Source organism: Glandiceps talaboti, chromosome 21 (assembly GCF_964340395.1).
Source record: "Glandiceps talaboti chromosome 21, keGlaTala1.1, whole genome shotgun sequence".
Classification (NCBI taxonomy): domain Eukaryota; kingdom Metazoa; phylum Hemichordata; class Enteropneusta; family Spengelidae; genus Glandiceps; species Glandiceps talaboti.
In genome coordinates, this window is record NC_135569.1 from 9185652 (window position 1) to 9201410 (window position 15759).

At 37.3% G+C, this 15759-nt stretch overlaps 1 protein-coding gene across 1 annotated transcript; it reads left to right on the forward strand.

Moving 5' to 3' along the window:
- The first annotated feature begins 4362 nt into the window (after positions 1–4362).
- On the forward strand, positions 4363–14917 carry LOC144451823 (transmembrane and coiled-coil domain-containing protein 4-like). Its single transcript, XM_078142725.1, has 8 exons — positions 4363–4496; positions 6721–7015; positions 7924–8515; positions 9297–9471; positions 10885–11048; positions 12093–12190; positions 12742–12984; positions 14745–14917. The coding sequence occupies exons 2-8, from the start codon at positions 6745–6747 to the stop codon at positions 14915–14917; spliced, it is 1716 nt and encodes a 571-aa protein (XP_077998851.1). The 5' UTR covers positions 4363–4496; positions 6721–6744.
- Positions 14918–15759: the final 842 nt, after the last annotated feature.

A 15759-nucleotide genomic window follows, 5' to 3' on the forward strand; every position in this document is an offset into this window, starting at 1 on the left:
TTATGGAGACAAGTGGGTATTGAAAGTCGGCACTTTCTTAACCGCACATTTCTTTTAAATATTAAATGATGAATATACCATCCAATTAATGACTGTGATCTTATGATACATAGATAATGACATATCTGAGGCTATTACGCTCGGTATAACATACACAAATAAATCACCGCACCACAAAAGTCCCACAGGTTTAGACGTATGGGAAAATGAAAAAGACACCAATGTCTTTATTTCTTTCCTATAATAATGAAAGGTGTCAAGTTTCCTCTATCTTCATACAGGCGTATACGTCGTGGGAGTTAGACTGTAAGATGAAATCGCTTCTCACGACAAAGACGCATTCTGTTATGTATGACTGAATCTCAACATACAATAGAATGCAGCTACAGGTGAATCTTACTTCCTGTAAACGATGCGTCATTTGTCAATTAAAAAATAAAAATAACTATGTATGTATGTATGTATGTATGTATGTATGTATGTATGTATGTATGTATGTATGTGTGTATGTATGTGTGTATGTGTGTATGTGTGTATGTGTGTAGGTGTGTAGGTGTGTAGGTGTGTGCGTGCGTGCGTGCGTGCGTGCGTGTGTGTGTGTGTGTGTGTGTGTGTGTGTGTGTGTGTGTGTGTGTGTGTGTGTGTGCCCCTACCAAATCACTCTATTTAAGTATAACTAACTCAATTTAGTATAGATTATCATTTTAATGTTTATAAAACTAGGTGAAGAGTATCCATGTTATTGTGATCATAGTTTGAATATAAATGAAAAGTCAATATAATAGATATTCAACGACCTGCCCAAATAATGAAAACCTACTTATTCAATATATGTTGTCATGTAATTTCAACCGCTTTTCATGGCAGATATGAAAAAAATAATTGGGCAGTGTTTGATTTATCATGTTGGAAAGTAATGTGTAATCATTCTTCTTTATACAATTACTGGTAATATTAGAATTGACAATAGCATGCAATTCTATCATGCAAATATATCATTGGAACAGAATCTCATGTTACTTAGCAAGCAATGTCCACTTTGTGATAAATTACGTAAAGTACTAATAAAAGCAGCACTAGTTGTAACTGGGCTATTTATTTTTACGATCGGACAACTAACAATATAATATACTCATTTATGGAAGCACTAAGATTCATACACATGTTCTCTTCTTACACTTTTGATTGAGAAACATATATGTTGGGAACACATCACTTGTCCTTCTTCAGTGTCTAACTGAATCTGACAGAATGATCCAAATTTGTTTTCTCGTTGAAAAGTGGAAGAAGAGAACTTGTGTATGAAACAACAATGTATTCAATGACAGTAGGCCATTTCAGACTGCAAACAGGAAATTGAAAATACAGCGCCCTCCTCGCTCAGTTGGGGTATCATCACCTCATAGTACCGTTTGTCCCTTGGTATCTGTAGAAGTGTAAATCAGGGATGTTTTTCGTATTGTTCAGACATCGAGGAAAGCAGCAGTGCTCTATGATTAACCAAGTAACCTATACCATGTATACCCCCAAGGTACTCACAGAGGGGAAGTAGAGTACCACCGCGGCAAATTTGGGAAAGGCCTATTGCTAAAATACCAATATTTATACATTGTACATGCGTCTTATAGCTCTGTTTAGTATACAAGTAGTTATTCATTGGGGCGATCAATTTTGGGGTGCGGACCTAAAACTCAATTTGATTGTATATATTTCACTATTGTGTACTGCTACACAAACACGTTTATCCGCAAGCAGGTTATTCAATACCGTTGAGGGCGTACGATACAACTAGTAAGCTTTAAGTTTAACAGACTGTATCTATTAAAGTGGCACAAGCTGAGTTTATAAGATTTTTTACTAAAAGTGAAAATACTTACATATTAAAAATAAACCTCGATCAAACTATTGAATTTCTAGTTAATGTGGGTGCTTGCCTTCTATTCAATTGTCTTCTTGCATTGTTTGGCTAAGAACAGTTTACTAGCCACTAGCCGACGTTTGTTATAAGTATTATAAATTACGTCATCAAGTAGTCTGCAAGTTATATCCTGATACAAGATTAGAGTTCAGTCATTTGCAAGTGATGGTATATGCTTCAGTTATTAGAATAGTGTGAGTACCTTTCATGGAAAATCTTACACCTCAAAATGTATAATCTCAGCTTGCATCCCTTTAAATGAAAATAACGATTTCAAATGTCATGTTGGTCGACAATCTCATTTATGGTGCATCATGGGTCAAATTTCACCACTTCTCCTTTTTTTCGTAAATTCCTCTGTCTAATCTTCTGAATATTTCAGATGAATGTTCATACCATTAGAGAATGAATAGCGACTGACGTTGTTCTTTCCTATGATTTCAATACGCCCTGGTTCGGATGTGTTCAGAATTAACTTGGTGCGAACTTTGCCATGAATTAAGATTCCATTCAAAATCTTATCTGGCCCTGCACTTTTACCGTAACCCAACTGATTTATAGCATACATTATACATAAGTTCCTCTACCGTAATCATAGTATCAAGTTCATCGAACATAACCAGTGTTTCGGCTCGCACAAAACGGTGAAATCTAAAAACAACATCGTCTTGAACACAATCCCTCATCGTCCAAACCCTTCTGGAAGCATGACGAAACCACTGGATATCTTCTATCAAAATACACAGGGCACTAGGACCAAACTTCAAGACCTCTATATAAGTTTCTTAGATATCCTTCTTCTTTGTGAGACATGGTTTCAAACCCACATATCAATGACAGTGAATTTCTAGACTTGAGCCTGTACACTGCGGTGTATATCGCAGGGATATAATTGATTCACCTTCAATCAAAAAGGATGGTGGTGGAGTACTGATTGCGATTCAATCATCACTCATTTCCCGTCGCCGGTCCGATTTTCGAAACAGCAGTAGAAATAATCTGGGTGGAACTCAAGACTGAGAGGCAGTACCCGCCCAAATTTGTCTTAATTATTTGCATGTCTGGTCCATGGATTTTGATTAGTTCCCGGGGAACTATTTCCATGGCCATCAACAGAAATGTTCTTTCTGTTGCTTTCAAAGTTTGTGTATATATTTTTCTTCTCTGGGGGAATAATTTCAATTCAATTCAATAATTATATTATATGAAAGGGGTAAAATGACACGGGTTTCTATGATCGCGTAAGTCCACACACCGCAAGTATATATAAGCGGTGTGTGGACTTACGGAATGTTATTTTATATTATCGATATTTTATTGTATTTTGATAGAAACATATCCTGATACCTATCTCGGGAAACAACATCTGACACAAGCAGTGGAAGATGTAGATACAGTCACAGACACATGCATCTGTATTTTTAAAATGTGAAAAAATTGTAAGCTTATAGTTAAAAAGAGAAGAAACTTCCCTGTGGTTTATTGTATTTATTTATTTATTTATTTACTCAGGCATATTTTGAGTAAACATGTGTATGTTTATTAATGTGTGCCTGTGTTTGTTGTTTGTTTACTCACTACTTAGTTGACGGTTTCTCACCTGTGGTATGACCAAGTGCTACATGGCCCATGATGCAATGTACCAGCGCAATCGGCCAGGCACTCAAGGACTGTGGGGTCAAAAGTCAAGATTGGTTCCGGAAATGTTCAGATGCGTAGTTCGCCGTAAACACATTGAGAGAGAAGGGGAATCCCCAAACGTTTACCTTTGTACACTGCAGTCCGCTAGCTGAGTTAATCAGGTACGATATATTGAACATTCATTTTTTTGTAAAGAAGAAGGCGTACGTTCGACCAAGACCAAATTCCTTGCTGCAATCACAGGGGCACGTATTATTGCTCAGATTGCCGTATGAATCCTGCTGCTACATGTGTATCAATCTCTACTACTAGTAGAAAGAACACTAGTCAAAAGGTTGTTATGTTTAGTCTGTAGACCGGGAAAACAACAATCTAAGAAATATTACACGCCCCTATGGCTGCAATTTGCAAAAAAAAAAAAAATTCTGAAATCGTGCATTGGCATCGGACCGTTGTACTGCATGTACATACTACATCATACATGTACTACTACTACTGGAGCGTGGAAGTGTCACTATTCACTTCAAGTTCCATGGTACAGTGACTATAAAGTTTTATACTTTTGTAAGTTAATAGTTCATGCAACATCACGAGCACTTTATGGTTGTAGTCCAGTCCCTATACGGTATTGTTACGATTTACAACTCCACTCACAGTAAGACACCCGGGTTAGACACCACGTTGACATCCAGACAGCATGTATTGTGGGTCTATTATACTATTACTGTTATTACATACTCGGAAGAGATTAACTCATCGACGTAATAACCCATCGTCGCAAAACTGTACAGGCCTCTTTACGGCACCGTCCTGGGCGCACCATATTATTTCACGTTGCGTCAGCAGCAAAAATTATCATGTAATTCGGCTAATACCTCGAGGAACCCAAGAGAGTGATGTGGGCTGAGACACATATGCATTCACGCTAGGACTGAAGGTTAGGATTGGGTTAGTGACAAAAATGTAGACTCCATAGCAACAGCCCTAATTTACCTTGTGGGAAAGTTGTGCTGCAACGAGTGGAATGTGTTCTTGACTTGACTAGTGTAGTGGTGTTATATGCGCTGAGGTTTTATCTCGATTCTCTACATAGTCATTTACCCATTAGTTGCAACGGAAATTATTTTTAATGCATCTTGCTCAGAATTTTATGCTGAACAACATATCAAATGTCTAAGTTGTGGAACATGGCTAAAAATGAGTTTTAAAGCTAAAAAAAAAAATTGGCTAATTAGCATATTCATGAATATTGTGTGTGGAAAAACACACGGAAGTAACATGTCTATGGATAGCTCGCAGAGGATGGGTAATTATTCTAATGCCATTTTGTACTCTCGTTTGCTTTAATAAAAATCCAATCATGAATTTAATCAATAAAGATGATTTTTACCATCGAACCACCCTTACGTGAAGAAAAAATTGCCAATGGTTAATGAATTAATTGATCTATATTGATAATATATGCGTATGATACATATCTTTTTTCATGGTCAAGTAACATGTCTTTGGGTGGCTCTAAGATTTGTAGAAGAAATTGCATAAACATCACTTCTACTTTTTCAAACCTGATCTACTTAATTTTCAGATTCATTTAATTTTTCCATATTTTAACGTATTTCATATATTTCTTTGCATAAAGCCAGAAATTCATATTGATAGTGTTATATTGCATAGTGTATAAATGGTTTTCGGTGACAGAATCAATGATTTATAGAGTAAAGCTTATTATTGTAGTATATATTCAGTGGCATATAATTTGTGATGCCATCTAGTGTTATCTAGTCTCGGTTACCCAGACTCTCACTGCTGGGGGGCTCTTGCAAGATCATCCAGATGAGTCTGGGGAAACCATGTTTCAACTACTCAGCGCAGGAGTCACACAGTACATTTCTTGCAAGTCATAAAAATGGGCTTACTTGGCCTCTTTATTGTAATTTGAATGTATCACTCGCTTGAGAAGTGATAACATGTCGCGAAAGTACATAAATCGTTTAGCCGGCAATGTTGGATGTAAAGTATTCCCATGCACTGCTCTAGAAGCTACTTCCTGCAAGGGCGAGTTGCAATCTCAATTCCCAGGCCCAGATTCTCGCTTGGGGAGGTCTTGTAATAGTTGTATGCAGAGCCCCAGTGGAGAAGGTCTCAGGATAACCGAGACTTAGAAGTGTTATCTGGTGTTTTTAGGTTAAGTTTAACTTATATGTTCGACTTATTCAACTTTTATTTTGGCTTTCTATGGCAAATCATGCCCAGTACTTTAAATCTTCCCAGATATGTTTTAAAAAATTACTTTTTATAAGTTTGTTTGTTATAGTTTAAACTGTTTTAACTCTGCGTTGATTATTTTCATTTTTTGTACATCTCATGAAATGCATTAATTCTACATGTTGTGATAAATCGGTTTATGTTGCATCAGATTATTAATTATAATTGTTTGGTTCATGAGAAATTAAAATTCTTATGAGGAGGTCAAAGTTGATCTCACCCAATCTGCTTTGTGGCGTGACAGATTACGTGCGATTCTTCCCTGTGTACCTTAAAGCATTTCATTTTCTATCATTTCAATATATATTAAACTAGACTATGTCAGTGCCCTTTTGTTTGGACAACCACATGCGCACATTAGTCTTTTGCAAAGAGCACAGACCCCCCCCCCCCCCCCCCCCCCCCCCCTCTCCTGCCTATCACACAGTCAAGGAAGCGGGATCATATCACACCAATTCTGATGCATCGCCAATGGCTTCCAGTGTGCTTCAAAATTTAGTATAAAATTCTATTTCTAACCTATAAATCATTAAATGGTCTTGCCCCTCAATATCTTGATAAACTTATCGTAGTTCTTAACAACCCAACAAGGTCTTTGTGCCCAAGTCATCATACAACACTCAAGCTTTGAGGAACAAGACTTAAATCATACGGAGATCGATCTTTCAGCTATGCCGCCACAATTCTTTGGAACCAACTGCCAAACACTGTCCACTCTGCACCAAGTATTGAGACTTTCAAGTTAAGACTAAAGACGTACCTTTTTGAGAGAGCTTATTTGTGACAGTATCTACTGTAAAGTGCCAGTGAGCATCACTTGATGGATACTTTATTACAATCATTATTATCCAATTTCCTCTTGATATTCACAGCACTCATCAAATGTTATTTTACAGATATAGAGAGAAGAGTTGGTGAAGATGGCCAACAGAAGCCTAGGGAGTCAAAATCAAGATGTATTGATGTCCACGGTCTTAGGGGGTAATAGTTCAGAAGACCTGCAAGATGATGAAGACATCTATGGTCCAAGTGCACCATTTGTGACTTCTGAAGACAAGCACTATTCAATTGATACACAGTCTGTGGATTCAGACACAGGAAATCCTACAGAGATTTCTGATGAAATCAAAGAGGCCAGTGGTGCAGATGTAAAAGAACTTGAAGAGGAAACAACAGTTATTGAGAAAGAAGGTAGAGTAAATCTTCAGTGTGTAGATTACAGTGTTTTCCCCAGGATACATTGCAAGCATGGTGGCTAATTTGCATATTGATTTACATATAAATTACATGGCAATTTGCATATTGGTTTGCATAGTGATCAGCATGTTTATTTTAACATATGCACACATGTACATTCGGGATCGGCCATTTCTCTTCATGTGAAAGTATTATTATAATTTTGTACTAAAGCTCAAGGATGGTAGAACACTTATGAAGCACAGTAGAAACCTGCCAAGCATGGCTGCCTACATGTATATGGCAAGGACGGTGTTTGCACTGTGCTTTCTCTGTAGTGAGGAGAACATTGCAATAATCAGAATAGAAGATAGACAATATATTAACAGAAATCCAGTGCTATTTTTACCTTTACTGGTAGTACACCTGTATTGTGTGAAGATAAAGTAAAAATGATGTCATCACCAAAGGTTTTCCCTTGAATGAAATCTCAAAAATGGCCAAGCACATCATGTCAGGCATCATGACAAGATTTAGAAGTTTAGGAATTTACAGAGGTGCTATTTTATCACCAAAATCACATATGAATTACCGACAGTAATCACTACAATATGTATAAGGCAAAAAAAAAGAAATTGTTTCTGGTCATTGCATGCATCACTTAAATACCCCTGTGTCAATTTTTGTGTGTGTTTGTCCAGCCCATGCAGTCTGCAGATCCTGGGGTAAACACAAAAATAACCCCCCCCCTACTTCAGTGAAGACAACTGCAGAGCCGATCATGAACAAGCAAATGACATGTGCTCCACATACACACTTGCTCTAAAATACTAAACAAAAAGAACAGTAACTGCCATAAATAGTAGATTGAGTGACAGGTTTGACAATTTGGCTGAAATCTTACTAGACTATTTGTTCAATAGGTCAAGCTCCACAGACATTGTCAGATGGTGATAGAATCCAGCAGAAGAAAGATGAAGATTCTAATAAAGTTGATATGGAGAAGAGGGAAAGTGTTAATGAACAGGATGAAAGATTTGATAAAAACTATGTCCAATTAACTGCAAGAGGAGATGAAGACAAGACAGAACAAGTCCCACATCCAGGGGAACTGAACCAGGTGGAAACTGACAGGGAAGAGGTAGTGGAAACTGACCAGGAAAAAGTACTTAAATCTTTGGATACTGTCGACCAGGAAAAGGACAATCCAACTCCTGAAATTCCAGAGCAAGGTAATCATATTGAGGATCTTAACATGCCTGAAGGGAACACTGGAGAGAGAACTGTTATGTCTAATGAGGAGGGAAAAAAAGCTGTTGCTATGGAAGCAGAAGAAAAAGCAAAGACAGATAATGATAATGATGATGATGATGATGATGATAATGATAATGATGATGAAGATAAGCAAACCAAAAGACCACTGTTACCAGAAAGATTATCAGATCCAGCTCGTTTTGCCTATGCTTCAATATTTGCTGTTTCACTGGGTCTTCTCTTTGAAAATGATTATGACAGGTAAAAGATAAAATATATCTATTTAGATATTTTACTCCTTATGATTTCAGTAGTCTAGAATGAAGATATGTCATATGTTGTGCTACCCTCAATGGTTTTTAGGCCAAATAAAAAAAAATATACTGTGTTTTCGATAACCCGAACAACCCTAGTTTAAGCCCCGACCCTAAACATTTTTTGACATGCAAAAAGGTCAAATGGTGACCATCTATTTCTATTTCCATGTATATCGTCATGCCTTTGCCTCATCTGTGGTCACTTTTTAAAAAAGTAACAGTATACCAGTACAATCTACATAACGTGTTAGTCAACTTAACTATAATTGTCTTCATTTGTACTGCTTTTACTCCTAGGCAGCAAGTGACAGATATGCAAATAAACCCCCATCTGACAGAACCCATAGAATGTTGTCTGCCAAAAAACGACTGCTTTTTTTTTCTTACAAAAGATAAGCCTCGCACAAACACAAATATTTTTCTATGGTTTTAAGATCATCTTAATTCAGTACTTATGACTGTTCTCAATACATTTCTCAACATTTGCAGGCACAATATCATTTACCTAAACGTTTGAATAATAATCAAAACTTTTTTAATCATTCCCCTGAATGTAGCCGCCTTGATTTGATTTTCCAGAGCATTGATTTCCATCAATATTTACAGTAATAATTTCCACATGAATTAAAAAGACTACAATCCCTCACTTTTTATTGAAATTTGTTTTTAAATATATGACAGGATTTGCAGTTTTCTTACTTCCAATATTCCACTCTTATCAACAGTGACTGGAGAAAGAAAACAATGCGATCAGTTTTGGATCACCTTAAACTTGGCTATGACAGTGAGACATTCATGGAGTCCCTAATGGCTGGCATTGGTGCAGAAAGTTTGTCATCATACTTGGAAACCTTAACATCAGATCCAGTCCTCAGAGAACAGTCATCGCTACTACCAGAGGTAAGATACCTATTGGTTCTATCATACTGAGGAAATACAATGAGGCACACAAGCAACAAAATGATAGGTTGATTTTGTTTACTATATACCTGCTTTCTCATCTCATATTTCCATGTATACACTTGTTCACATTCCAACTAAGTCACAGTGGTCAGATGTCAGGGGTAATACTAGGCGTGACAATCCAAAGTGGGTTTTCGGTGGCCGAGTGGGTAAACAGCTTGCCTCTTACCACTGTGGCAGGGGTTTGAACCCAGTCAGGGTTTGATTAAATTTACCATACTGTTAGTAAGAAGAGTGTGATTCAGTTTGGCACAACTGAACAATGCAAGTTTTCCCCAGGTACTCCAGTTTCCTTCTGCATTAACACTGAACGCATGAGGGATAGCCCTCACTGGACTTCTTGGGAGATAAGTGTTTATATACTTTAAGAACTATCCAATATAAACAAAGATTATTATTATTATCATCATCTAGGGTGGGGGGGGGGGGGGAGGTATAGGAATGGGTACTGTCCATCAATTCTGTCCATTTATTCTCAAGTGTGTGCATCTGCCCATCATATCCCAGGTCTAGATCTGTTGTTAGGGGCAACTCGTTATTAGGCTTGACAGTCCAGAGGGGACAGTAGAAATGGCTTCTGTCCATCTATTCTGTTCATCTATTCTGTTCATGTATTCTGTCCATCTATTCTGTCCATCTATTCTGTCCATCTGTTCTGTCCATCTATTCATATAGTTTATTACAAGCCAACCACTCTAACCATTCAACCATCATGACTTTACAACCAGCAATATACAGATTACAAGCCAACCACTCTAACCATTCAACCATCATGACTCTACAACCAGCAATATACAGATTACAAGCCAACCACTCTAACCATTCAACCATCATGACTCTACAACCAGCAATATACAGATTACAAGCCAACCACTCTAACCATTCAACCATCATGACTCTACAACGAGCAATATACAGATTACAAGCCAACCACTCTAACCATTCAACCATCATGACTTTACAACCAGCAATATACAGATTACAAGCCAACCACTCTAACCATTCAACCATCATGACTCTACAACCAGCAATATACAGATTACAAGCCAACCACTCTAACCATTCAACCATCATGACTTTACAACCAGCAATATACAGATTACAAGCCAACCACTCTAACCATTCAACCATCATGACTCTACAACCAGCAATATACAGATTACAAGCCAACCACTCTAACCATTCAACCATCATGACTCTACAACCAGCAATATACAGATTACAAGCCAACCACTCTAACCATTCAACCATCATGACTCTACAACCAGCAATGTACACATTACAAGCCATCTTGATTCCACATGTTTATGAACATTTTAGAAAAAGTGTCTCTCTCTGAATATTTCCCAGGATCTGGTGAGATTGGCCATCAGGGAAGGGCTGTATGATGCCAGAATGAGGGTGTTGATATTCCATGTGGCATTGTATTTGAATGTGCCTCGGGAAGAACTGGAAAAGCAGGAAGAAAACCTGGCAGAGTTGGTGAAGAAACATGTAGAATCTGAAGAGATGGAGTAAGTCTTATTATACACTTATTGCCTAGCTTGATTTGACCACTAGTAGACATCTATTACCCCAAGGGCTGATATGTAGCCACTATTTCTTGAGGAGGGAAATACCTGGTAGTTCCTACATAACAGCACAGGTGGGGGGTGGGGGGGGGGGGTGGTTGGTATATATCAAGTCTGTTTTGTCATCGCCACCACACCGCCTAGCGGTAAAGCTAGCAAACAGAGATAATTTCACATAGCCTGTTGTCCTGAACAGGATGAAACATTACTCGTAAGTAATAAAAACTCATAGTCGTGATACAAGAACGTATTGTTACTATTCATATTTTGTTTTCCTTTTATAGTATGAGTTGGCATTTAGAGTTATCCTTAAAGCCCATTTTGGTATGAAATTTAGTCAAAGAATCAAGCAGTTTCTGCAGTGATGTAGATAATTATTGAAATAGGTTGGCATGCAGAAGTAGTAGATGGTTGACGAGAGTATCAGCAAAGACAATTTGCTCTAATTTTAAATGTTATAGCCTGTTCCATGCAAAGTTCAAATGGGCATTTTGTTCGGCTACCTGCTATTATCTACATCACTGGTTTCTGTAGTGTCTGCAAAAGTGAATTTTAACTCCATCGATTTCATTAATGTGAAATGTGGTGTAGAAATAAACTTTAAACTTTTGCAGTTTACTTTGGTCTAGAAAACTTCAACCTATTCTCAGTTAAAATCAAGACAAAAAGGGAGGGGTCACCATACATTTCTTTGAAATAGAGGTCAAAATGCTTAATGTTTAATATCATTTTAGAATCCAAGATGGCTGCCAAATACAATATTAACTGACATGAAAAAACAAAAGATTGATGATTTCCTTGAAAACAAGACAGTGAAACCCCAAATTTCTTTATTATTTCAAAAGGACCAGAAGGTTAGCTTCCGTATGGCAGAGTTTAGAGAGATTTTGAGAATTTAGATTTTCAGTGAAATTCATCCCTGAGGTGCATTCTACCTTAATACCTACCCTACCTAAGTTTATAAATTTGTGTTTTACTCTGTTACAGAGAGGAGATAAAGCAGAGAGAAAATGAAGAATACAGAGAAAAAGTGAAAAAATATGCATTGCTTGGTGTAGCTACAGTGGGAAGTGGTGCAGCCATTGGTAAGTACATCCACTCCCTACATAAGCTCACAGCGTACAGCATCTACCATCCTATAGAGATAGGGAAACCTCACAGGAAGATGAGGAACACATGGGGGGGGGGGGGGGGGGGGGGTAATCTGTACACCTTCATGTAAATGGAGGCTTGACTTGTCACTATCACAAACATGCTACAGTCAACAACATTTTAAGTCTATTTTTTCTACTTTCTTGCTACTATTTCATAATATTAGATATTCAAAACATGATGTTCATGAGTAAACAAACCATTGCTTTGATCAGTTTTGTAATTAATACGCTAGTATGTACAATATTGTGACAGTCACTTCTAAAATTGTATAAATTTTTATCACTAAAACCTTGTTACATTTCGTAGATTTGGAAATATTGATAAATATTTTGATTCTTGAATGAAAACAAGCAAGGATGTGTGCATTTCCAATCATGTCAAGCATTTGCATAATGCTGCCTTTAAAATCAAGTTATAGAAACTAATTTCATTTATGGGACTATATTTTCATTCAAAAACCCATCTACTTCTTGTGTCCTAGGTTTGACAGCAGGTTTAGCCACACCCTGGATTGCAGCAGGCATGGGTATCATTATAAAGACTGCAGCTGGTGCTGCAGCTGTGAAATCTGCAGCTGCTGGAGCCGCTGGAGCAGGGATCACAGCTTACAGATGGAACAAGGGAGGTGAAAAAGTGCAAGATTTTGAATTCAACACACTAACTGAGGGTAGTCATTTGCATGTTGCCATAGCAATATCTGGATGGCTGACCAATGACAAACTGGGTAAGTAGCAAAATTGATATTCTGCCGAAGTCATTTACATGTTGCCATAACAATATATGCTGACCAATGATCAAAGTGAAATAACTGAAAACATACCAAATGCTTTGAAAATGGTGTTTTAACTAATAGAGAAGGCAAGCTAGCTTCACATCATAAAATATCTTCAGTATGATGGTAATTATTTTGGAAAACAATGCGTAGTCTGATTTTATGATTTGTTTTCCAGCATGATTCTGAGAGTCGATTGTTTTTTAATATTTTGATTCATAACATGCATGTACCCCTGTCACAATCAATGTCAAAAGTCGCAAAACTAATGTTGCAACTTTTGTTGCAATAGTGGTGTATCTACCTGCGTTATGCCGAACACAGGTTTATGTAGGGTCGGTTGACAACACAAGATGGTGTGCGTTTACGTGTCAACGATCTTTGATCTAAGATGGCTTCAAGTTCACATGAACTTCAAGTGCTGATGTAAATGTATTACAAGTCATCTTTTACATTTGATGATTTAACTTTGACATTTGATGAGTTCCCCAGCCTTAAAAAAAACACTGGTACATGTAAAGCAAGGCCAGGGTGTCTGTAAAGCAGGAGATCTTCACTTGTGTTGCATATTCAAATTTCTCATGATGTTCCGTCAGTAGAATAGCAAACTTTCCAATTGAAATATTGCGTACCTGGATTATGTAGTATCGTGTGGTTTGTTGATTTATGGGAGACTATTTTGAACTGGGGCAGATTCACATGTTTGAAAGTTATTTCCATGACAATGGAGTAATGTTTACTCGAGGCTACGTTCGGACAATGGGAGAGGGGCTGTTGCCAAGCTGTTTTTACTTGTCTGTGGTTGCAGCAACAACTAGATAAACATGTATAATGAACACACAACATACTTAGGGACCAACTGTCACCAGCAAGTAAGTAATCCAGCAAACAAGACTTTGTTAACGAGATGTAAAGTAGCTAGTCACGGTGGGATCTATCACCCAGATAAAACTACCATGATTACCAAAACATGATGAACAGAAAGAGAACTAGAATTGAGACATGAGGTGTAACTGGACGAAGACACTGCAATGCAATCAACAACATATACTGATCAGATTTACTATAGTTTGGACAATATAATTGAACTGATACAAATTTTAAGACGGCAAATAACAGATACATGTAACATTTTAATACATATAACTGGATATGAGACAATTAAGCTAACTATACAACATACTCCACTGATAGATGCAGAAAATTTGTAAAAATTGGCACTGTACTGCACCATACCACATTACATCACATCACATCACATAACATCACATCACATCACATCACATCAAATCACATCACATCACATCACATCAAGCACAGCACAGCATAGCATATCGCATCACATCGCATCACATCATGTCACATCAATTTGAATGTTATGGACAACAAAGTGACTGAATGCTTGTTTTGAAAGATAAAAATAATAACAGCGATTCTTAGACATAGCGAACAAACATTCAAAAAGTGTATGCAATATGCCTAGCAACAAGACCATGCCCATGGCAACAGCCACACATATGTTGCAAAGATAACAATTACACTACAAATAACTGCCCTGTTGATTTTTGTGTTCATGGCTTAATGATAACTCTAAACTTATTTCAATTTTAAATAATTACAGACAACTTTATGTGACAACTGTAATCATTTCTTAAGAATAGTACTAGTTTACTGTAAAGTGGGAATCTAAAGTTGTGTCACTTTTATTACAGATAACTTTCATGACCCCTGGTCAACTATAGCCATTTCTAAAGAACAGTATTACCTGAAATGGGAATGTAAACATTTGACAGACTTGGGAAATGCTGTTGAAAAGTTGTTTTCAGATGACAATATTGAAGAGATTGGTGAAGAGTTTGAAAGTATGGAACTATCTGGTAAGTAATTGTTATCAAATGTGTTTTTGCCTGACAAAGTTGACTGATGTTTAGCTTCAAAATCATAGATAGACAGACGGACAGACAGATATATAGACAGACGGACGGATGGACAGACAGACAGACAGACAGACACAGACATGCACAGATATAGTTAAGTGGATGTTACACATTAATACTCACACACATGCACACACTCACACATGCACACACACACACGTATATGCATGCACATACACCCCCTCCCCCCCACACACACACATATGCATGCACACACACATGCACACACACACACGCACACACACACACACATATGCATACACACACACATACACATACCCACAGCACATGCATAGATGCTCACAGACAAAAATACATCTGTTCAGCCATACATAATCTTACACGAACACATTGTGACATACACATGCACACAGACACAGATACACTCACACACTCTCACACACATATCACATGCATGTACACTAGATGGCCGCATGCCTGTGTTTTCAAAATTTAGCTACAACATCTACAAAACGTCCATAAGTCTTTCTTGTAAATCAAATTAGTAAGTAATACAGTAATGAAAGGATCATGTGATGATCATACCTGCAAATTGTCAATATACATCTACTGGTATAATATAATGGCAATAAACTACCCCTATGGCTGGCATACAACAAGTTGGCTTTGGCCAGTTACTCCATATATGCACTCACTCACACTTATGTAACTATATATAATATATAGATAGAGATATGTATGTCGATCATCTACTGGTCAAAACCCTAGGTATACCATGATCTGTATGGAGTGGTTTGTTCAATTATACCATTTGAGTGCTTGTGTTCTT

Coding starts and splice junctions, on each gene's coding strand:
- LOC144451823 (XM_078142725.1), top strand. CDS start 6,745: ATGGCCAACAGAAGCCTAGGGAGTCAAAATCAAGATGTATTGATGTCC. Junction 8,516..9,296: donor TTTGAAAATGATTATGACAG/GTAAAAGATAAA, acceptor TCTTATCAACAG/TGACTGGAGAAAGAAAACAA. Junction 9,472..10,884: donor AGTCATCGCTACTACCAGAG/GTAAGATACCTA, acceptor AATATTTCCCAG/GATCTGGTGAGATTGGCCAT.